Source organism: Barbus barbus (genome assembly GCF_936440315.1).
Source record: "Barbus barbus genome assembly, chromosome: 15".
NCBI classification, from domain to species: Eukaryota; Metazoa; Chordata; class Actinopteri; order Cypriniformes; family Cyprinidae; genus Barbus; species Barbus barbus.
The window spans coordinates 6313757-6337926 of record NC_136743.1 but is presented as its reverse complement, the minus strand read 5'-3'; the positions used below and the strand labels follow the sequence as shown (position 1 = coordinate 6337926).

The following is a 24170-nucleotide window of genomic DNA, read 5'->3' as shown; positions in this document are numbered from 1 at the left end:
CCAGGCCAAACACATGCCCAGTTTTGCCACGGTGCTTAATGGTAAATATGTAAACGTGTGGAGCGAACAGAAACAGAATGTTCCAGAGCCCGCCACACTCTCTCTGCTACTATCATGAGAAGAGCACATACATGTGTTTCTTTATTTATTTACCTCAGAAGTAAATCGACATGGGGGGCTTTATGTTGAAGGTGTCTTTTGTTTGAGCACCTGGTCGTAATACTCAAGTGAACTAGCTGACCAAAAGAAATAAGCTGTCTGTTTTTCCTCCAGCTGTCTTCTGGAAGAAGATGCACAGTTCTCAGGGTTAGATGCTATGATAGGTGCTCTGGATGTGTTGTGTGCCAGCAGAAGGTGTTTTGTTAGATTATGTTGCGACATCTTGATGTGCAGATGTGCTGAAGATGTTTGAGAGTTTCGACTTTTGAGAATTTCAACTCTGAGTGACCAATGAGTTATGTATTTAGGTGACTTTTTTGGTTAACAGCATCATATTTCAAACATTATTTATATTTATAGTTTATATTTTATTTAAGATAATGCACCATGTGGTATTAGGTACACCTGTTCAATTGCTTGGTAACACAAATTGCTAATGAGCCAATCACATGGCAGCAACTCAATACATTTAGGCATCTAGATGTGGTGAAGATGACTTGCTGAAGTTCAGACCGAGCATCAGAATGGGGAAGAAAGGGGATTTAAGTGACTTTTAACATGGAATGGTTGTTGGTGCCAGACGGGCTGGTCTGAGTATTTCAAAAACTGCTGAGCTACTGGGATTTTCACGCACAACCATCTCTAGGGTTTATAGAGAATGGTCCGAAAAAGAGAAAATATCCAGCGAGCGGCAGTTGTGTGGACCAAAATGCCTTGTTGATGTCAGAGGAGAATGGGCAGACTGGTTAGAGATTATAGAAAGGCAACATTAACTAAAATAACCACTCGTTACAACCAAGGTATGCAGAATACCATCTCTGAACGCACAACACGTCGAACCCTGAAGCAGATGGGCTACAGCAGCAGAAGACCACACCGGGTGCCGCTCCTGTAAATGAAATAAAATTCAATCATGACAACTCTCTGAAGATTACAGTATCACAGTATCTTTCTGGGCCTTGAACTTAGTAGTTCTGTTGCTGTCTATGCAGGGTCAGAAAGCTCTTGGATTTCATCCAAAACATCTTAATTTGTGTTCTGAAGATGAACGAATGTCTTGTGGGTTTAGAACGACATGAGGGTGAGTAATGAACGACTTCATTACTCACATCATTTCATTTTTGGGATAACTATCCCTTTAACTCTGTATATGCAATCTTATTTTTGACTATGATAAACAATTGTGATATTAAATAGGTTTTATTTGTGATTTTTCTTTCAAAAATAAGACTCAATCCTGTAGTAGCAGTTGTTTGGAGTCAGAGTTTAATTGCAGTTTTGCACTGTCACATATAAACTGTGATCGACCACAGATGCTGTTTATCAACACAACTGCATTTTAACTGCAGTCACATCCTCTTCACCCTCAGATTTCCCTCCCTCATTTATGACACCACGTCCCGTTCACGTCATTCAAGTTCCATGAATCCTGTTTTTCGCAGGGGTCAATATTTCACAAAATGACCTCTCAGTTGACCCCTGAGCCTGTGCCCTGTGGTGCCGTCCTCATGACGATGAGGCATTTAAATTGATGGAGGAATAGTTGGACAAGGCCATGGCACTAGCCCCGCGGGCACAGTGTGATTAAACACTTTAACCTCTGACCTCAGAGTTGTTAATTCATTTGCAGATGTGTTCCACATTGAGGATGTCAGAACAGGAGCCGAACATTTGGATCATTAAGTCACATCTCACTGTTTGATATGAGCAGGGTCCAGAGGTTACGCCTTGAGCTCTATTTTATCATTGGATTTGCGTGACCCTGCAAACACAGACACCATGTTATTTTTTTGTCCTGTAATGTTCAGGCTTAGAAGAAGCAGATATTCATGGCAGTATCACATGCCCCGTATCGTAACGTGGCCAAACAGCTGTTCTGCTACATTTATCAACATCGCCATGTTTTTACAGTGATACCATCTTCCTGCTCCTTGGAAGTAGACTTTATAGTCAGCATGAACTCAAAATTGACCTGTAAATTGTTTTCAGCACATGTTCCAAGTCTTATTGTAAGCATTTCAGCGGTTTTTCCACAGAAAAAAGCTTGTCTTTTGTAATCATTCAGCGACTGAAATGACTTGCTACAGCTCTGAAACTAATTACCTTTTCAAGCTGATGTCACGCAAAAAGTCAGGTGGTTTTAATATTAATACAAAAATAATATTACTGTTAAAACATTTTAATTACCATTTAAGCATTTTAATATTAACATTAATATTACAATTATATTAATTTTAATAATAATGTTAACAATTAAAAAATGTTGTTATAAATAATTCCAATGTTATTAATGTAAAATATATAATAGAAATGTAATATTTAAATAATACATTTAAAAGATAATCATTACCATTAATATTAATAGCAATAGCAATATTATTAATATAAAATAATATTATACAATTGAATATTTAAAAATTTGTCAAAATATTAACATTACAATAGCAGTATAATTGAAACAAAATTATTAGCATATATATTAAAATAAATGTTATTCATTTTCATGTAAAACATGCTGTTGCAATATTAATATTTAACACATAATAATTTTAACAATAATGTTAAGATATTTGCTAGCATTTATATTCATATTAACATGTTTATTACCATTTATATTAATAATATAAATATCCATTTTGTTAATATTTTAAAATTAATATTAAAATAAGCATTAAATTAATAACAATTTTGCTAATTGTTAACATTGTAATACTTTGAGATGAGGCAGAATCTTCAGCCTGGCTCATATTTAAGTATGCCTCCATTGGGGTATGAAATGGCAACTTTTAATGATCCAGTCAATTCCTGTTAAATTCCATTTTTTTTCTTTTTTTTTCTTGTTGGACATCCTGTTTCACTTGGAAACATTATGCATTACAGAAGCAAAATGGGTTGCGAAAGCTGTTCATCTTGGGGTTATTGTCTAACCATAGAGCATATTCCTGAATTAACATCTGTTTTGGTCCTGCAAACATTCCTATCAAACAATTCTAGGCCAAAACTTAAAGAGTCTTCTAAAATAGTTGTTTATCAATACTAAATCACAACCATAACCAACCCCTGAATTTAGAGTTGATAGCTTAACTCCGGACCTGAACCTGAATTAAAAGAAATGCTGTTGTCTTCTTGGGTAAATCACGTTAAGCGTGTGGATACAGTGATGCTAACATGTCAGGCGGCACCTTGTGTTGTGATTGATTCTCAGCGAAACCACAGCAGATCCACCATCCGTCGGATTGAGAGACAGAAGAACACATTGCTCTTTATTTACCCTCCTAATCCTGGTGTTTAGTATTCTGTGAGTGGCGAGGCGTCTCTTGTTTAATGGAGTTTTGTTTGCGTTGCGCAGGAACGGATGCCAGATTGCAAAGCCGTCACTGATTTATAACTTCAGTGGAATTTGTGGATGAGCTCCAGCCAAAACTTAATGTCCACCGCCGCTGACACACCACCAGTTTAGCAGTTATTGGATAACCGCTAAGCATGATGTGATGAGAAATGTTCCATAACATGATCAGAGAGGGACAACTAGCCTAGCATGTATTTTAGATAGCTCTGCTGTTGTTCTTCCACTAGACAACCAAAGTTCACATTTAGCCACCAAGGACTGTTTTCAGACAACGTTTTATTCTTGAGCAGGATTCCACCAGCTGAATTTTCCAAGAAGCTGTACGGCAAACATATTCAACAAGTCAAAGTGTCTTGTTCTCTTCACTATCCCCAGTCCACAAGTCATTCCGCCTGTCTGGTCGCTTTTCAACTGTTTTATTACTTTGTTGGGCCAAAAGAAGGCTGGCGGCCATTTCGAACAGCTCATTATTGCTGATCACTCTTTATGTTGTCTTTGTTTATGGGCTTGACTATTTGGCTACCATGGCAGAAGATGGATTGTGGGATGTTTTCAGCACAGAGGTCCTGCTTTTTCTCTCTCTCGCTCTGGTACTCTCCTCTCCTCCAAAATACCAATTTTCTTCCCTCGGTAACCGAAGCTGGGAACGCAGAACTCCATCTAAATGGCTGTGGGCTTGGATAGGGCACATGGGGATTCCGGAATCTTTGGGGTATCTTAGCAACTGGCGCTAATGTGGCAACAGCGGTTCTGAGAGGGACTCTGAAACTGGATGTGGAAGAAGGGACTGATTATTTATGCTTTGACAAGCTGAAATGAGATGGTATAGGAAGTGGATTGGACAAGGAAGATTTCTGGGCATTTATATTTGTGACCCTGGACCAAAAAAACAGTCATAAGTTGCACGGGTATATTTGTCGCATAGCCAACAATACATTATATGAGTCAAAATGATCGATTTTTCTTTTATGCCAAAAATCATTAGGATAAGTAAAGATCATGTTCCATGAAGATATTTTGTAAATTTCCTACCGCAAATATATCAAAAGTTCATTTCTGATTAGTAAGATGCATTCCTAAGGACTTCATTTGTAAAACTTTAAAGACGATTTTCTCAATATTTGCACACTCATATTCCAGATATTCAAATAGTTGTATCTTGACCAAATATTGTCCTATGCTAACACAACTTACATCAATGGAAAGCTTATTTAAGCTTATGTATTAATTAAAAAATTTACTCTTATGACTGGTTTTGTGGTCCAGGGTAACATTTATTCATTCAGCAGATGCTTTTATCTTATGTGACTTACAAATGAGGAAAATCACAAGCTATTTTTTCTAATAAAGATACAGCTGTGTTTTTGAGCATGTTAAGGGGCCCAAAAGCCACAAAAACATGGAAAAAATTAATATAGCTCCAAGCAGCGATGACGTACCCAAGCCCCCAGCACCACGGCCACACCTGTTTATTTATTTATTGTATAGTTATGTGCCTTATATGCATTAAAAAGAGAGAGTCTACATTTCTCTATCTTAAATTTAATTATTGCCGTTTAAATTCAAACTCCTTGAGAATAAACGTTTTATAAAATATCTTCCTAATGGACTGCATACTTTGTCAAAACAGATGGTGAGATGCTCTTTGCCTCCTATGTAGTGTGTGATGTGACAGGTGGCTTTGTTTCTGACCGAACTACATCAATGTCAGGCTCCATCTATCACAGAAAGTAGTGTGTATTTGTGTCTAGGTACTTGAGTTCTGTGTGTGTATGTGTGCGTCTTCCTCCTAACTCAGGTCACCTTCAACTGCCACCTTCACACATCACCAGTGTATCGCTGTCTCTCGCTGTCTTGCTTATCGATTCCTCCTCCAGCAGCGGCGTTGGGCTCAGAGCTTTTGTCTGCTGTCGTGATTGACTCCAGCTAACTGATAGGCTGGCCCACTCTTTCCCTTCCCGCTTCTGATCCGTCCCACTCCTACTAATTGTGGTAAAGGCCAAGTTTCTATGACAACCTTATTTACATGATTGTGTCGTTGATGGGCACAGCGCTCAGTCGAAAGACATGAAGAAAAGCATGTGCTGATGTCTCCAAAGGTTTCTGAAGACTGCTATCATCCTGTTAGTCAACAGGAAGGTTCAGTGGGAATTTAGCCTGTTGCAACTTGGTTCAAAGTGCCTTTCAGGTTCAGCTTACATGCATATATTTTCTTGGCTGTTTTCTCCTACCTGAAAATCCAGATAGAACGAGCTTCAGATGGGAGTTAGATGGTCGCAGCTGGTCATTTATCACCATTAGCTGGTCCAAGTGGATCTAGATAGTTAATTAGTTAGTTTGTGGACCTGGTGGCTTCATTTTGTGTGTATTTTGCTAATTAATAACTGTGGGAACACACTTCCTCATCTCTTGTGTTCATCTAGTATTCCAGGGTAGAACTGCAGTGAAAATATTTACAGTTTGAAATAAAAATGATTTTTTAATGCATGCTGTCACAAGTGGCAAGTGTATTGTATCATATATGTATATTTTCCTAAACATACTTTTGAGGAACACTGTATATGGAAATCTACTATATAAACATGCATATGTATTTAAAAAATAAATACAAAATAATATTAATTTACCGCTTATTTAAAATGTGCTTTACATATATATTTTTTTCATAATCATAAAATAATCACATCAGATGCATAAGAAATAAAATAACAATAAAAGCAATGTATAAAAAAAGATTAATTTAAAATGAGGAAGGAACAAAGGAAGGAAGGAAGGAATAAAAATAAGATGATGATGAATAACTTATTTATTATTATTATATTGGATTTTCATACAATAGTTATTTTTAAATACATTTCTCTTCAAATATCAAATATTTGGAAACTCCCTAGGCAAAGTGGTGAAAATGAAAAAGAGCAGCAATAATGAGTTTTTTTTTTTTATTTATTAACATACCTTTATAGCTTTAACGATTGATGAATAAATAAAATATAAGTAAATATATAAAATACTATTTGGTGAGCGATTTTGTAAAATATTGAAACCCAGTAATGTCTAAATGTAAATATGACTTTATTTTTTCCACATACTGACTTGTTTGGTTTATCGTGTCATCCTGTGCTTGATCAGTTTTATAAGGTCTGTTCTTCAGAAATGTATTTATTTCGTTACCTGTAGGGACTGAGAATAGGGGATCATAATTTGCTGTTGTCCAGTCTTTCTATTGTTTTATTGTTTTTGTAGGAGGAAAGAAAGGAAGAAAGATAATATATATATATATATACCCTTCATTTTCTGGTTGCAAGTGATTATTTTAATATATTAACAGGCTCTTCTACATTACGCCTTAGCATAATTATTTTTTTGAAGAGCGACAGGGTCTCAGATCAGCCTGAAAGGCCACTGGATGTGGCCCACTTGTGACTTCTATTCAATCATCATTTTCTATGTCTGGGAAAGTGCTTAAGTCATGTTCCCAAGTGAACAATTTAACGGCTCTTTAATTAGCCCAGACTGTGAATGAGGTCCCACAGCGAGCTTAATGACCAATGAGCCCCTTAATGACCAGCGAGCCCTCTCAATTACACACACACACCTGTCATCTTCTTGTCTGCATTCACACTACAAAATATAGAAATATGACCAAAAAAAAAAAAACCTAAACCAAAAATGTACCATGACACCTGTTTTTTGGTGCAATGCTGTTTTGTGTTAACAGCGCTATGTTATGGTGAAGCTGTAATTGGCTAATAGCTTTTAGCAGAACAATGTCAATAATGCTAATTTGATTAGGCGCTTACTGTAAAAACACTTTCTGAATAAATTCCACTTTAGGCACACTAATTTAAAATGTAATTTAATCATGATGGACACTAGTGTCACACCTATTATGTACAGATTTTGTTGACATGTATACAAAGCAAACTTGGTTAACTTACGAATACGGTCATGTAAAATACATGTATTGTAAATTGGCCCTGGTTGTGTGGCAAATAAAGGCTCTTTCTGCAAAATAGAACGTGCAAACTCAGGCTAACTAAAGAATCTGACACTACAGTCTGGCACATCTCATGTGCAACACACTGATATGCTGACGTGGGCATGCAGTTGGACTGGTGCATTTTGCAGGATAGTCAGAATCATTAGTGTTATGTGATGATGTGTAGTCACGCTCTGAGAGCCTGACTTCCTCCTGTTGAGCCAGAAAATTCAACTTTTTTGACAGAAGTGCTGACCACTGTCATTTGTGCGTTTACAAAAACAAAACACGTCAGCGTAAATGTTCCACAAAAAAATTGTACATTGACGCATCATTTTTTTAAAGCTCTGCATCTCTAAATCATGCCTCAGAATTATGCATGACCCTGGTATGGTCTTGGTCAATCATGATTGCACATATATTAACATACTGTGCCTGCTTTTATGTCAGTATTCAGTAATGTCAAAAACCATTGGTTCTTTCATATATAAGAACCAATGCTGATGGCAACTCAAAATGTATAAATGTGTACAATTTGAGAGCTATGCTAGAGGGGAGGATTTTCAGTAAATATATATCATTTTATTTCTTCAATTAAAAGAAAGAAAGAAAAACAGATTTTTTTTGTATGCATAGTCAAGTTAAAATTATGCATGAAAGTGTAAAGGTATTATTTTATTGTTTGTAAATAAGATTTTTTTTGCTGTTTGATTTGCTCTGGACAAAATGTTCAATGATATTTGTTTGATTAAAATTTAAAATTTATTTTTCAACATGTTATTAAGCATGTAATTTGTAAAAAAAAAAAAAAAGAAAAAGAAAGAAAGAAATGAAACCATTTAATTCTTTTGTGATGTATATGCAAGTTTGGGGTCAGTCATTTTTAAATATATATATTTTGGAAATATGTCTATTATCCTTTTGATAAAAAAAATAGTAAAAACAGTAATATTGTGATTTACGATAATACTTTTCTATTTCAATATATTATAAAAAGTAATTTATTCTTGTGATGCAATCATTCTAATATACTGATTTGCTGCTCAAGAAACATTTCTTATTATCATCAATGTTAAAAACAGTTGTGCTGCTTCATATTTTTGTGGACAATGATAGAAATTCTGATAGAAGTTTCATTTAAATCTTTAGTAACATTATAAATGGACAATGTTAATAGTAATTTGTACTAACGATGTTAACAATTGAAGTAAACTAATGAGAGCATGAAAAGTGTGTTTTATATAGCCAATCCACAGAGCCAGATTTGCCCATAGGTGAAGAAACACCTTCAAATGGCTTTAAAAGACTTGACAAGTTTAATGGTTTTGCTTTATTAGCTTTTTTTTGGATTTTGACAGCCACATGAGGGCTACAGAACATATTTATTTAAGATGGTGTGGAGGGCCACCCTTTCCTATAAAGATCTGTTGAGTCTCTGCTGTGGATCTTCAGGAAATTGCTAAGACTGCTTGCAATATCCGTCTTAACTGAGTCCACATCTGTCAAACAGGTCAGGCCAGGGGTCTTCCCCTTAAAATCACGACAGACGGTGAAAACAATTGTACAATTTAACAGCATCCTAGTAGGCTAGCTCAATCCCATCAGCCATTACCGGACCAGAAAAATGAAGCAATCATCAACTTCTCTTTCTCACTCATTGTTGGTCATCTTTGCATAAAGTGAAAAGGTACGTGCGTGCAGGGCCGAGAGACTCAGGCGTAATCCGCGGGATTGCGACCTAAGCTCAATGAGGAGGACGAGAGCTGCCCATATCCTGGACACAGCCCTGAATGTTCCCGGAATGTTCCCCTTCAGGCAGCCGCCGCAGCTGGGAAGCACCTTCTTGTATTATAGAGGAAAAACTCTCTCCCACCACATAGACACGCACAGAACGCTCGAAATCCCACAAGCCTCCATGTATGTTTTTGTTTCCCTAAAGAAAGCAGGAGTTTGGGATGGCTCATTATGGATGAAGAGTGTTGTTTTGATGTTTGAAATATCTACATCCCATTAGCGGCCTAACTCTCCTCTGCTGTGATGTTCTCTGAGTTTATCCAGAAACACACTCTCGCAACGCAAACATTGGGATTCGAGTGTTTGCCCACAAAGAGAAATGTTTATATGGCGTGTGAGTGATGGATCTGCTCTGGGTTTGTCACACAGATATGTTAAACTTCCCCATGTTTTGTGGATTTGAACAAACCCCTAACCATAAGCATTAAAACTTTAGGGCGTAACACGATCTGCGCCGTTTACGGACATGGTACCTCAAATCATGCGGCTTTTCGGGAAGAGCTACTATAACTATCCTAAGTGCTTCTCATTTGCTGTATTCTTTCTCACTCATCGCTGAAGTCCTGAGGTCTTTCGGGGTGTTGTGCTAATCTAATGAGATGGCTCCCTGCAGTTTAATATCTCTTAAATGGAGAGAAAACCTCAGGTCAACAATTCTTGAATTTTAGTGAATCTTCCTCCACACTTTCACACTCGTACAGCCTTCACAGGAATATACACATGGCACATTAATTTTACTCACGCTTATTGAAAGTCTGGATTCATCTTTGGTTATATCCCGTACTTTCTACCTGATGTTTGCTTGGATAATGAACTGCCAAACATCATATCCTTCTGCAGTCAGGCTATTGCTTATGGGATAAATATGTCGTTTTAAGGCAAGACATTCCAGGTCAAAACAGTCCATTTTGAGATCTTAGGCCATAACATGTCTTCTTACAGACAGTGGGAAGATAACATCCAAAATACATATTTAAGTGTTTATTTTATTACATGCTATTTGCAACTATTTGGATTTCATTCTGTAAAGACCATTTTCTGCAGATTAGATTAGTCCGAAATCTTCACTTCAGTAGCACACACATGCATTAAACAATTTAGTTTTATTTCTGTCTATATTGTAAAGGGATTTTAGGATCAAATGCCTCATTAATATAACATATTATGCCTAAATTAAATTAAATTTAATTTAATTTTTAGTTTTGGAAATATCCAAAACCTTCTACTGTAACATTTCAACAAAATGAAATGCCTTTATTCAATGTTTGCAAATTAGTGCATATATAATTTCTTAATGCCTTACTACCATGATTTTATTTTTAACTGGTTTATAATTGTATATTTAATTGTGCATTTTAATTTTTCCTATTTTTAAATGTAGATTTTTTTTGGCATCAATTAATGGCCACCTAAACTTATTTTTTAAAAACACAAATAATTTAACACTGTTTAATGTAATCTTTAGAAAATCTCAAAATGAACATCAAATTTTTATTCTGTAAATTAAATTGTTGTGATGCTTTATTTTACTTAAAATTATTGACAATAATAAATAAAATATTTCAATTTTAAGTGTTTTATTTCATTTATTTAGTCAAATAGTATTAGCTATTTATTAGTCATCAGCCAGAATGTTTATATTGGTGCATTTATGGCATTCACTATTAACTAAACATGAAAAAGTTCCTCAGCTGTTGATTATATATTTTCCTTCTCCCTATTTATAATATTTTGTGCAACAACTTTTGCAGACATTTTGCCCATTGCACATGAATCCAGTCCTATCTAGTCATAAAGATATAAAGACTGAATTTAGGCAGTTTGATGTGCGCAGAACCAAACTGAAAATAATCATTATAACCAATCAGAGAAGCATTAAAACCAAACTGAAATGTAATTTTGGAATTACAGTATGCTGTCATGGTCACTTTGTAATGGTGTTTCCCAAACACACCGGCTGCAAGCAACATAGCAAAACTAAAACTCAGCTATTATAATCAACACAGTGTAAATACCAGATCTATTTTGCAGTGTATACAGCTTCAGTGATTACAGTATTTGTAAGAGTCCAGAACAGTGAGCAAGCACCAGACTGCTCAAACCGTCTCATGAAACAGTGTAAATCTGCTGTGACACCTTTGTTGATTGTAATGAAATGGGAGCGTTCGTCATATTGCTCACTTTTGGTGTACAGTTTATTAAATACTTGCCTAACGGTGTAGTTTTTCTTGCTGCTAAGTGGGTCAGTGTAAAGTTGTCCACTGTCTTTTTCAGTGATTACAGAAATGCTGTGTTTGTGCGTGTGGGTGTGGTTTTTGTGACCTCTGCTAGTGGTTTAGTCCTCCTACATGTAGCTCTGACCCAGTCTGACCGCATCCCTATGGAGAGGACTGTGGCAACTGTCTGCATTTACAGAAGTCATTGTGAACACAACATTTCTCTCTCACTCACTCACACAAACACTCAGGAGAGCCTTCACTGGAATCTATAAAAGCTTATGCAGCTGCACATGTCTGTCTGTCTGTCTAGGTGAAATGCCATTGAGTCAGTTCTGTAATATCATATTCCCATTGTCCATTTTAATTAGACTTAAATTACTTCATATTTTTGTCAGTTAAAGTTGTATTTAGTTGATGATAATTTGAAAAGTTATAAATGTCTGTTATACAAACTAGACCAAATTACATATACATTTTGAAAGTCATTTACTTGCATAGTGCTTTTCACAATACATATGCAATACATATTTCTTTTTAAATAAATTGATACTTGTATTGGGCAAGGATGCATTGAATTGACCGGGAGTGATATCAAAAACATGTGCAATGTTATAAAAAATTCCTATTTCAAATAAAATTCTGTTCTTTTGGACTTTTTATTCAATAAGGAATCCTGAAAACGTATCACAGTTATCTCAAAAATATTAAGCAGCACAACTATTTATAACATTGATAATAAGAAGAAATGTTGCTTGAGCACCAAATCAGCATATTATGTAATACTGATGGCTGGAGTAATAACTGCTGAAAATTTAGCTTTGCCATCACGAGTAAATTATATATTTTTTAAAATGTATGAATATAGAATTTCACAATATTTCTGTATTTCCTGTATTTTGATCACACTAATGCAGCCTTGGTGAGCATAAAGGTCTTCTTTCCAAAACAAACAAATAAACAAACAAAAATATCTTAAAAACAGCTTAATTCTAATAGTTTCATAATCAATAGTATGATTTTCCAAAGTTAGCAAGGTGCATGCCATTAAAAAAACTTCAAATGTTTTGTTTAAGTAAATGAGATCTGTACATCTGTATATATTTCTCTCTATGAGATTTAAGAATTACCCATTAATAAACATCATGTAAAGACATGATTGGACATTTTACATGTGAGTCAGATAAGAGTGCTTCTTAGCTAGAATAAGCTGCAGGGTGGATCAGACTTAATTCTGTACAACACCTGTACACAAAGTGCATTCATGGGACAGCATTAAATGATCATCTTCATATTTTGATAATTGAATTGAAATGTTTTTTTGTTTGTTTGTTTTACCTCTGTGTCACTTCTTCTTTATAGCTTTATTCATCTGTGCCTTTCCTCTCCACTCTGTCTCTCTCTGTCTCTCTTGTTGGCCTTTATTATGCTTCTGCTGAATGCTCTTTATCAGAGCTGCTCAATAAAGGTGGATTGCCAGGCAACAGAAGGTCAAACTCCCGTTTAAATGGTCACCGTGGCTGCAGTCTGAGAACTGAATAAACAAATCCATGTGAAATATGCTCATTATAGCTCGGAAGGACAGTCAGTGATAGAAAACACCTTCACACCTCCTCATAAGGGGCCTTTGTTATTGTCGCTGATAAATTCATTCAATGTAGACACACTCACAAAATTTAAAAGCAGAAATGTTTAGCTTTTTTTTAGACATTTAGACCTGAATTCTTCACTACATGAAGTTGTACAGTTGTCTTTTTCCAGTTAGCTTTTCTAGCTGAATGAACAGTTTATAATGTAAAAAATAAAATGTTAACAATTTACAAATTATAACAATTATTTACATTCAAACTACACTTATGTAAATAATATTTATTTATTTTAATTGGCAGAATGCCACAAATGCTGACCATATAGGCATGTTGTAAAAAATGTGAAATATTCTTGGAATGGTTTATAGATTCTTTTCATGTGTGTTTGGAATGAATAATTATAGATATTAGGATATCTCATGATATAATTGGCTGGGTTTAGTTTGCTTGTGTCTGCTCACTAGTTTGTAGGCACTCCTTAGGCTGCTGTCCAAAGTGTCACGTGATAATTGGGGTCCTTCAGGGATGGCTGTTTTATTGATCGCCTAAATGCTTGACCATGCAGCATCAGTACAGTCCCGGTACTGAGCAGAGTATTACTGTACCGATCAGAGACATGGGGACATAATCAGAGATGGGGCCAGTTAGCTAAAAAGAAACACTTAAAAGTAATCTGATGTGAAATATTCATAACAATTGAGCTCAAATTGGAAGTAGATTTGCATTTCCTGAAGGAAATAGCAGTGCTTGAAAGGCAGAAAAAATATTGTTCAAGTTAAGTTTTAGTTAGCAATATCAGTGCAGTGATGCTTTTAAAACACTGAAATAATACGGGTCCTTTTTTGTAGTATTTTGAGTGTTTATTTAACTTTGTGAAATTTTGATACAGAATTAAAAAATACTTAAGTTTGCAGTTAATTTTAATTAATTATATCTTAGAAAAAATTACAGCTTGATTGGTCATGCTTCACAAAAAAAAAAAGATCTGTTAACAAACCAAGCATGCAAGCTTGGCAAAATTTGTTGGTTGTGATATAAATGGCAACCTACAGACAGTCATAATTTGTGTAAGAATTGATAAATAAATATGAAAATGGCTTATTTCACTCTGATCTTTGCATCATTTTTTTTATAATATTAATATTTTAATAATATATTTTATTTAAGGGTTCAGTCTGGGTAAGCCATAAAAACCATACAGAAAGCACTGAAAAACATTATAATGTGACCATTATAACAATTTTACAACACATAGCGAGCTATACAGAACCATAGTTGGTGCAATCTATAGATTTGATAGGTTGCTCGTTTCCATTTTATACAGCCTATTCCTATTTTAATACAGCCAAATTCCAAATAAAAATGTTCAGTTACATATTTTTATGTTTCTGTTGTCGGACAATGCTATCCATTAAAACGATATGCAGTTACTTCCAGTCTGCTGCTCTGCACGGCTAAAATCCAGATTTAAAAACAAGATGTCGTCTGGCAAACTCGCCATACACGAAAGTTAAGGACAACAGCTGTGCAGTGATTTCAGCTATATTTACTTGTGAAATGATAACGAGAAAACAGAGAAGACATTACGTTCTTTGTTTGTTTGTTAACCACCAAAAAGTTTGCCAAAAATTGCCAAATATATGTAAATATCCCCAAAATAGCTCCTTGTCACAAAACGTTAATAAAAGTCGCAGAAACAATGAGAAAGTCACATAATTTGGTGACAAATTGGCAACGCTGAGAAACAAAGGGTCATGGGTAATGGTCGTCTTTCCCATCAGCTACTGATCACTTCCCACCCAGTCAGAGTCATGAATGTACCAATCCACTTTTCTCTCTCTCTCTTTCTCTCACTCCATCTATCCTACCACAATGTTGAATCATCTTACAATCATCAAGGCTGCAAGTCACGGCGACAAGGATTTAGAGTCAAAATCTGATATAGAAAAACATTGACCTCCGTAATCCCTGAATCAGTCTAGCTTTAAATACCCAGTGCTTGGAATCAACAAGTTTCGACGAACGCATTTGACTCCTTCATGAGACATTAACCAAATCCAAGAGAAAGCTTTCCTTTCTTGTTTTCGTTTTTTTCTTTTTTAGTCTTTGCAAATGAGCACCTCCCAAAATGGCAGTCTGCAGCACATGCAGTTTTGGTTACATGGCAAATGATAGTATCTGAATACATTCTTTCCTACTGAGTTTCATAAGTGAAGCCAGGTTGTGACCAGTGGGACTTGCAAGTCACCCAGAGAGAGACTGATGGAAGAAATAAACCAAAGGGTAGACTGATAGGTGGAATAAACCTAAGGATGAAATGATGGAAGGGAAAAAAAACATAGCGGACGGCTTGAATGCTGGTTTGGTTGCTGCAGAGTGCAAATGCTTTCAAAGCTGGCAGGTGTTTTGATTTTTGTGGTGTTTTGTAGCTTTTAGAGTCAACTTTGGGAGCTTTTCCACTTGAGCAAACCAGACGATGTGACACACTCTCCAGAGATTTGTAGTTGTGCTTTTCTGTCTGTTATGCGCAGGTTGTTGAGACAGTCTGGGTCTATTTCGGTTAAATTGTAAATAGTGCAGCTATTTTAGTGCCCTGGTTATGAGCTCTGTAAGATAAACAAGTGTTTATTTTAGGGGTCCAACACGTACAGTGGGATGAAAAGCGATAAACAGCAATCCTGAGAACTGGTGCAGTGCAAGAAGTTGTATTTATTAAAGGCAAGTCTATATAGCATATATACGTTCTTTTTCTGCCTTAAATGTACATACATACATATGTACAGTATGTGGAAAATGTGTTTTTTTACTTTAAACCGCATAAACACATTGCATTACACCAAATACACAAAATAATGTTCTTTTTTGCAACGTCATATGAGCCCTTTAAAAGTATCAATACAAGAAACACCGCAAGCTACAAATAAAACAATTAGCAACTACTTTTTTAAGTATCCTGGCTGAAACTTTGAAATACTCTTTCTTAAAATGTATCTAAACTTCTGTCCTCAAGTATTTGTTGAAATTTTGTGTGGGTTTTCTGTTAATTGGTCACTAATGGCAAGTCTTACCTAACACCCTCTTTCTCTCACACACACCCTCGACAGAGACAAACACACACACACACACACACACACACACACCAACACAACAACCTTTCCCACACCAGAAAGCTGTCAGATAGACAGATCCCTGACAGCTTCTCGGTGCACAGCATGAAACCTGTGAACGAGAAGGCTAAACTTGACTATTAGAGAGCAAACAGGTCTTCTTGGACAATGTTTGAGAAATTTCAGAGAAGATGATTCAGCCCATAATCACTTTGGATGATGGCAATTATGCTCTCAGACATAATTGCTGTTCTTGAGCATGTCAGGGTGATGATTGCGAGCTGACTTTATTAGCATGAAAGAGAGTTGTGACAGAGGCTGATTTTGTTCTTGGTCCTGTGGCTGCTAATGAGATCATGGCTGTTTTTGGCATGAACGTTGTTTTCCATCCCACACATAGAGCGTTACTGTTTGGGTTCTTCATTTCAGAGCTGGCAAAGTCTGCATAAAATATATTTAAAATAAACATGTTTGTTGTTGTGGATTTTTGGATTCATTGGAAGATTTCCTCTTTAGAGAGGGAGAAGATGAGACAGGATGAGAGACAGAGATATGAAAGATAAGACAAATCTACTTGTGTGAACTTTCACGTTATGGTATATATTTGTATTGCAATATATTTTTAATAAGAGTTTTAATAAGAATAAATATTACACACACACACACACACACACACACATATAATGTATATTATATTATATTATATTATATTGTTTTGTTTTATTTTATTTATATTTTATAGCCTATTTAATGTTAATTATTTAATTATTTTTATTAAATGTACATATATTATATTATGTTATATTGCCAATAAAAGCAAAAATCCTTGTGATAATTTGAAGTCTATTTAATATAAATAATGTTTTTTTTAAACATTCATTGGTGATTCTAAAACATTTGAATCTTGGATTTATTCATTCCTTGCCCCTTTTTTTGGGTTCATTTGATGTGCTTTCAGCTTTTGATAACAGTGTAGTACTCTCTGTGTAACTTTTTTTTTTTACCACGTTTACAATCTGCAGAATTTCCCATTTAATCAGAGCAGAAAATGTGAGGATAGTTTGCAGATTTCTTCTGGGCACACTCATGAGTATATGGAAAGTCTTATGCCGTAAGCACCATAGAGTCTCATTCTCTATTGTTTTAGAGTCGACAAGCCTTCAGTGTCATCCACACCTCACAAAACACGCAAGGCCTTCTCCTCCGCCAGAACAATTATCTTTATTCTCACCAAGGATAGGCCGCTCATTGTCCATTGTTCTGCATGACAACAAACGCATTAGGTCGCAGAATCCGTTGCTTAAGGAGTCGTGAGACTGCCTGAGAGTCGGGGATATTATTCATTAGGATGTCACTGCCGAATGGCTGGAAACTTTGACAGGAGAGATAATTCGCTTTGGTGTGTGGATAGCGAGGGCTTTTAATAGCAAGTCTTGCTTTTGGATGCCAGAAACTCCTCCTTTGGTCCAAGACATGTGATTTAAGTAGGATTAAAGTGAAAACACTCACATGTTAAGATATAAGATATAAAAGCTACTCAAGTTACTTAGAAACTTCAGAATTCACTTTTGAGGTTTGACTGGGTTTAATTTATGTTGGAGAACAAAATGTGAAAGTTTCTTCAAGTAAACCCAGGGCTGCAGGGACTTTAAAAGGGTAAAAACAAGGGAAAGAAAGACAAAGATTAATGATGAAGAGAGAGATGAATGTAAAGGGCATGGAAGACAGGGACATGGTGATTGCAGGCTAAAGAAAAGAGATATTACAGAGCTACAAAACGTTTCATTGAGACCGGATCAGGTGAGGGAGTGCTGCAGTCAGCAGCACAGAGGAATTCTGGGTAATGGAGGAGGGGAGGTTTTTAATGTGATAGAAAAGTACAGTCTTGTCACACACACACATGTACACAGCAATAAGGACTCCATTTCTCAGATTTATAGCTGTTTGGTTGTCTATTTCACTTCCTGATGAGGAACTGTTGCCTCAACAATAAGACGCCGTGTCAGACATGTGACTGTACTGTTATTCATCTCTCTCATTATCTCCCTCTTTCTCTCTTTTTCAGCTCTCACAGAAACTGATGTATCCAAAAAAGCAGTGAAGGTCTCCTTCCACGACTCACCCATCACCCAGAACACATCTTCATCGGAGGCGTCTCTTTCCATGGCCAGCTTCATCATCATCATCCTCGCTCTGGGGCTTCACTGGCCCTTCATCTGATAGGCCACAAGCGCATACACACACAATGATCATATACACACACGGGTGAACATCATGAAGAAATGTCAGGGCCTCATTTCCTCCAAAAATCAAAAGAAAAAAAGAAATTCATTTTACAATGAAAAATGATGCATTTGACAAATTTGGCATTTTGGCATTATTTAATTCACAATTAAATAATTAATTCATGGTTATATTTTTTATTAGCCATTACTCTGTCCTTCAGTGTCACATGATCATTCAGAAATCATTCTAATATGCTGAATTAAGGTTGAATATTAAATGTTAATGTTGGAAACAAAACAAAAGAGATTTTGTTTGAAGTTGCAAACTTCAAGATTTTTTTTTAAAACAATTTACACTACTTTTCAAAAGTTTGGAGTCAGTACATTATTAGGCTGTATTTTTTTAATTGAAATGATTTTTTTTTTTTTTCCGCATGGATGTTAAATTGATAAAAAAAGTGATAGTAAAGACATTGTTACAAAAGCTTTCTATGTTTAATAAATGGTGATATTTAACATTTTATCAGTGAATCCTGAAAATCACAGGTATCACAGGTTCCAAAAAATAAAAAGCAGCACAAATGTTTCCAACACTGAAAATAAATCTGCGTATTTTAATGATTTCTGAAGGATCGTGATACTAAAGACTGGAGTAATGACTGGTGAAAATTCAGCTTTGCCACAACAGGAATAAACTATATTTTAATGTATATTAAAATAGAAAATGTTTTTACTGTGTTTTTGATCAAAGAAATGTAGCCTTGATGAGCATAAAACAATTATTTAAAAAACTTTTCATTGTAGCAATTTTGTTTTGCATTGCAGGATACTAAGAATTGATGGACGGCATTTTTTTTAATTTAAATTAAATTTGGTTAATTTTTGGTAAATATATATTATAGTATATAATAAGCACCATGGTCTTAATGCTTAATATCATTTTTTGTTTCTTTCTTTTGGTTTTGGGGTGAAACATGACCAGGTAATTTCCTGACTGTTCATATGAGTTCACCCACACTGTATCCCTAAATATTCACATTGCAAGGTTGATTTTTTTATGTTCCCAGCCCCTTTATGTGAAAGACTCCAGCAGGGAGACTCCACAGACTTCTAATATCAGAATGATACTGTTATCATCACTGACTGGGACTGTGGAATGCATGACAAAATATGACACACAACCACACAACAAAAAGAAAACGGAATCTGTCTGTATAGTAAGCAAAGGATTTTACCACCATACACACACACACACACACACACATACACACACACACCCAGAGCATTATTGAATGAAACTATGAATGATATGCACATTGTACTATGTATATAGTTTGAACTGGCGCTGAATTTATAGGGCACCGAATGTTTAAATATCACAAACTTTTTTTTTTTTTCTGAAGATATCTTCAGCTGTGACTGAAATCCACACAAACACAGTTATAATGACATACATCTTACAAAATATTGGCAATGTTCTTGGGCTTTGCTGTTACCTGTTTGCACGACTTTCATAGATTTAAAGGGCTCAAAGGATCCCTTTAATACTTAACGTTTTTTTTAATTCCCGCATTTAGCTTCCAAGTGCACAGTTTTTCTAAGAAAACACACTTTTAACTTTAAGATGATAGTTTGTTAAACATATTTGAGATATACTACCGTTTGGAGTATACCCTGTCAGTTTCACAAGGTTCATATTTTACAGAATTACATATTTGAAATTGCACTAAACTTGCTTCATTCAAACAAAAAAAACAAACAAACAAACAAACAAACAAAAAAATCCCCCAAAAGTGTGGTACAGGTTTGCTTGAAAGTTGTCATGTTTAATTGAAAAAAAAAATTCTCAGATATGCAGAATGCCTTTCTTTTATAAATAATGAACTTAAAGCAAAGCAATGCAAGATGTTTAGAAATACCAAATATTTTCTATAATAGCTTCTTCAGCAATCTGTTCATTGCAACATAAAAACATTTTTATTTCCTATTGTATGTTAACATTTAAGAGTCAGTATTAAAACATTGCTATAGTTCTTACGCAAAAGCAAAGAAGGTCTAATGAGTCTGTAAACATTTTTAATGTTTATGCGTTTTCTTTTTGTTGTTGTTGTAGTTGCTGTGTCTGATTGCACATGAATTGCTACATTTGATTTCCCTCATGTATCTCTGATGTTGGTTCTATAATGTTTTTATATGAACGTTCATGAATCTTCATATGCATTCTTACATTTGCAAACCAACCATTTAGCCTCAGATAACACAGATACACCTACAGGGTGCGAATTACAGGGGGTTAAACCCCACAAATTAGAGACGGAACAAAGGATTCGGGGTTGTACCTTGTGGTTGCTTTTTTACCTGAGTGGTTTCCATTAGGAATTTTGGGTTGTACTTTGACAACGTCATGTCATTGTCACTTTATTATAGCACATATCACAAATGTATGTCAAAAAGTTTATAATGTCCTTTAAACTTATTTTAAGATGGCAAACCGTTGTCTAATATGCTCAGAATGTTTTTTAAATATATATATATATATATTGGGGGTTGCATGATGATCTTAGAATAATAAAGAAGAATAAGAGGAGTTCATCAAAAAAAAAGTAAAAATGCTTTTATTATTTAATGAACTTCACCCTCAGAATATTGTTAAAAAGTTCACCTTTTGTTTTCTGCAGAAGAAAGAAAGTCATACAAGTTTCGAATGACATCAGGGTCAGTAAATGACAGAATTTTCATTTTTGGGTGTATTGTTTCTTTAATATTGCACTCTACAGTGTATCTATAAAGATTCCTTTATTTAAAAAATAAATGTTGTTGAAGGTGATTGTGTAGTTCGCACCCTGAAGTTATGCAATGCCATGCAAAGCCAATGTTTTTTACATCAATGTTCCGAACTGTTATTTCTGTGTATGACTAACAAAATGGTTTGAAATTACAGCTTGTTTGCTGTGCTTTTTTTTTTTTTCATGGTTTGGTTGGTACAGTTGAACACGTATGGCTCCGCGAATGAAGCTACTGAAAAACTATCAAATATACACAGTGCATATAAAAAGTTGGTTAAACAGCTAATAAAGTGATTCTCTGCTCAATTTTTCTGAAGTTTCTCAACACTTTAAATCTCCACGGTTGATTAAACATACAAACCTCATGCATCTGTATCATTCAGGAAGATTAAATATGTTGACCTGCTCCCCATCATGTAGTTCCAAACCCGTATGACACCAACATGATCGCGAAAGCAAATTGAACTTCAGTTTGTGAACAGTTCATTGAGCGTGATTTGTAAACCTAATCTATTGGTTATTTGGCAAGAACTGACAGAATGAAAGAATGACTTGTTCACAGATCCTGTCCTCTAGTTCAACTCACCGACTCTGTGATCTGGTTGGAGATAACATCTCAGATTATCAATGAAGAACTGAATTTTGTATGTTGGTTTGTTCCTCACACAGAGTTATGGCTTCAGAAAGTTTGGAATATTGCTCACAAGTTATATAGACAACTTTTGGTGCTTGTTTGTTTGTTTGTTTGTTTACAGGTTCGGAACAACATGATGGTGAGTAAATAATGATATAATTTTTACATTTGGTCACACATGTAGTGAACAGCACATTCCAGGGCCCAATTTGTGCCGGGGCCCCTCTCTGACCACAGTAGTGGAGATAGGTTTGCTACATTTTGACTGGATATTGGTAGACTAACATAAGAAAACTGTCCAATGCCATCAGATAAAGATGCTAGGACAACAGCCAGACACCTCTTAGCAGGCAAGAAGAACCTGGTACCAAGCCTGGGAAGGACAGGACTTCTCATTGGCCAAAATGCAGTTTCTGCCCTTCACCCACCTAGAGACTGATCCCTAAAGTTTTGGCTTGTGACCACCATAAAAATTCCTTAGGACCTCGGATGCAGCAGCAAGAGGAAAGAAGGGTGGGGCACACCATGTACCCCACTCTGAGGAAAACAGCCAATCACAGCACGGAAAAGCAGAAGCGCCAAATTGCGATCTCCTCCGCATAGGAAAGGGATAAAGGTACCGTTCCAAAAGATACTCCTTGTTCTGAGTCTCTGTCCTGTTACAGGGAAGGCAGCAACAGACACAACCATTCGGAGCCTGCAGCCCACTACAGGGCAGGCAACAACAGATAAACTCGTTTTGAGTCTCCGGCACCTCCAGTGGGACACTAACAGATACACTCATTCTGGGTCTCCCATCCAGAGAGACAGCAACAGAAACACTGATTCAGTGTATTTGTTTCAGAGTAGCAACAGTTTATCTTTCCGTAAGATAATGTAACTCTGAGAAAGCAAACACCTAGGGTGGCCGAGAGAGCACAATGTGCTGAAAATGAAAAAAAAAAAACGTGCAAATTAAGAAAACATCATCATCAGTTTGACAACACGTGTTGCAAATACTCCCAACATGACAAAATACATAAACACACTGCAAATACTCTCAACACAACCAAATACAGAAATGTGTAGCAAATACCCACAACCAAATGCAGAAAAACAATGCAAATATTCACAACACGACAAAATACAGAAACGCGCTGCAAATACCCACAACACAACCAAATACAGAAACATGCTGCAAATGCATACAGACCACATCGAAAATATTTAAAAGTGACGAACATGGCTGGGACATGCTTATCTATATTTTTATTTTAACATCCTGATCATATGATTCCTTTTTAGATAATATTAGCCTAAATAAGCTGACAAAATTCGTCATATAAGCTGGCTAACTTACTTTTACAACTTCCCTTACAAATAATAAACCATGGTTTTATTAAAACTAATAATAATAATAAAAACATGGTTACTATATTTAAACCTTTGAATTCATTTAGTTAATCTTTTGTTTATAAATTCATATTTTATTATACTTGTGTCTTCCCTGTATTGATAATACAGTAAGAGGTTCTACAAGTTAGATATCACATCAATCTTTCTTATGTGATGTACTAATAACCGCACCTTAAATTGCAAATAATCCAAAAATCATGACGTCATCGGTGACATGAGTACCCATCAGTACACTGTTTTGCCTTCCTAGGTTGGCGAAATCACACTCTTTCACACAAAATTCACAAGGTTAATTTCCTCAAACCACCTGCTTCTCTCTATTCAATTAACAGATAATTGATTTATTCAAGACATGCTTCTGATTAAATGGGTCAAAATCCACTAACAAGGTCATTTGAACTAGTCAGTTGAATTCTATTGGAAGTGGGGAGAATGTTTTCTTTTTATAAAATGCTTTCCCCCAAAGATCATCCCTAATAAATGATCTGTACATGTGTGGTAAAAATACCATAATGTCTCTTTTTAGATGTTTTTGAATAAGCTTGCATGCAGTCCTGATTTCACAAATGGCTATCATGCCACTTATGTGTCTTTCAGTGTAACACATCATAGTGACCGTACAAAGTCACAAATTGCTGCAGAGCTTTTACTTGTCATCTATCTGGAGAACCAGTCTAGAATAATATGCTTTTATGGAACCCAAGACCTCATTTTTTTTCTGTTAAATGTGGAAAATCCACGTAAGAGTATAGCACTGAGAAGTGATTGAAACATTTTTCTGTACTTGAGGTCTGCACAGAAGTTGATGAGTCATAAATGTGAGCCCACACAGTGTGGACACGTGATTATCTTTGGACTTTGATGGGTACAGTATTTCAAATGCATCTTTAAGTGAAACTTTGCACACACTGTGTTCTTTCAACCAAATTCATAAAGT

The 24170-nt window shown here is 35.5% G+C and overlaps 1 protein-coding gene across 1 annotated transcript in view; it reads left to right on the top strand.

Annotated features, from left to right (window-relative positions):
* gpc5c (glypican 5c) overlaps positions 1-20458 on the top strand; it is a 126810-nt gene extending 106352 nt beyond the window's left edge. Inside the window, exon 9 of the mRNA XM_079434619.1 lies at positions 18259-20458. Within this exon, the coding sequence (XP_079290745.1) occupies positions 18259-18413 (155 nt within the window). The 3' untranslated portion in view covers positions 18414-20458. The remainder of the gene's footprint in view (positions 1-18258) is intronic.
* Positions 20459-24170: the final 3712 nt, after the last annotated feature.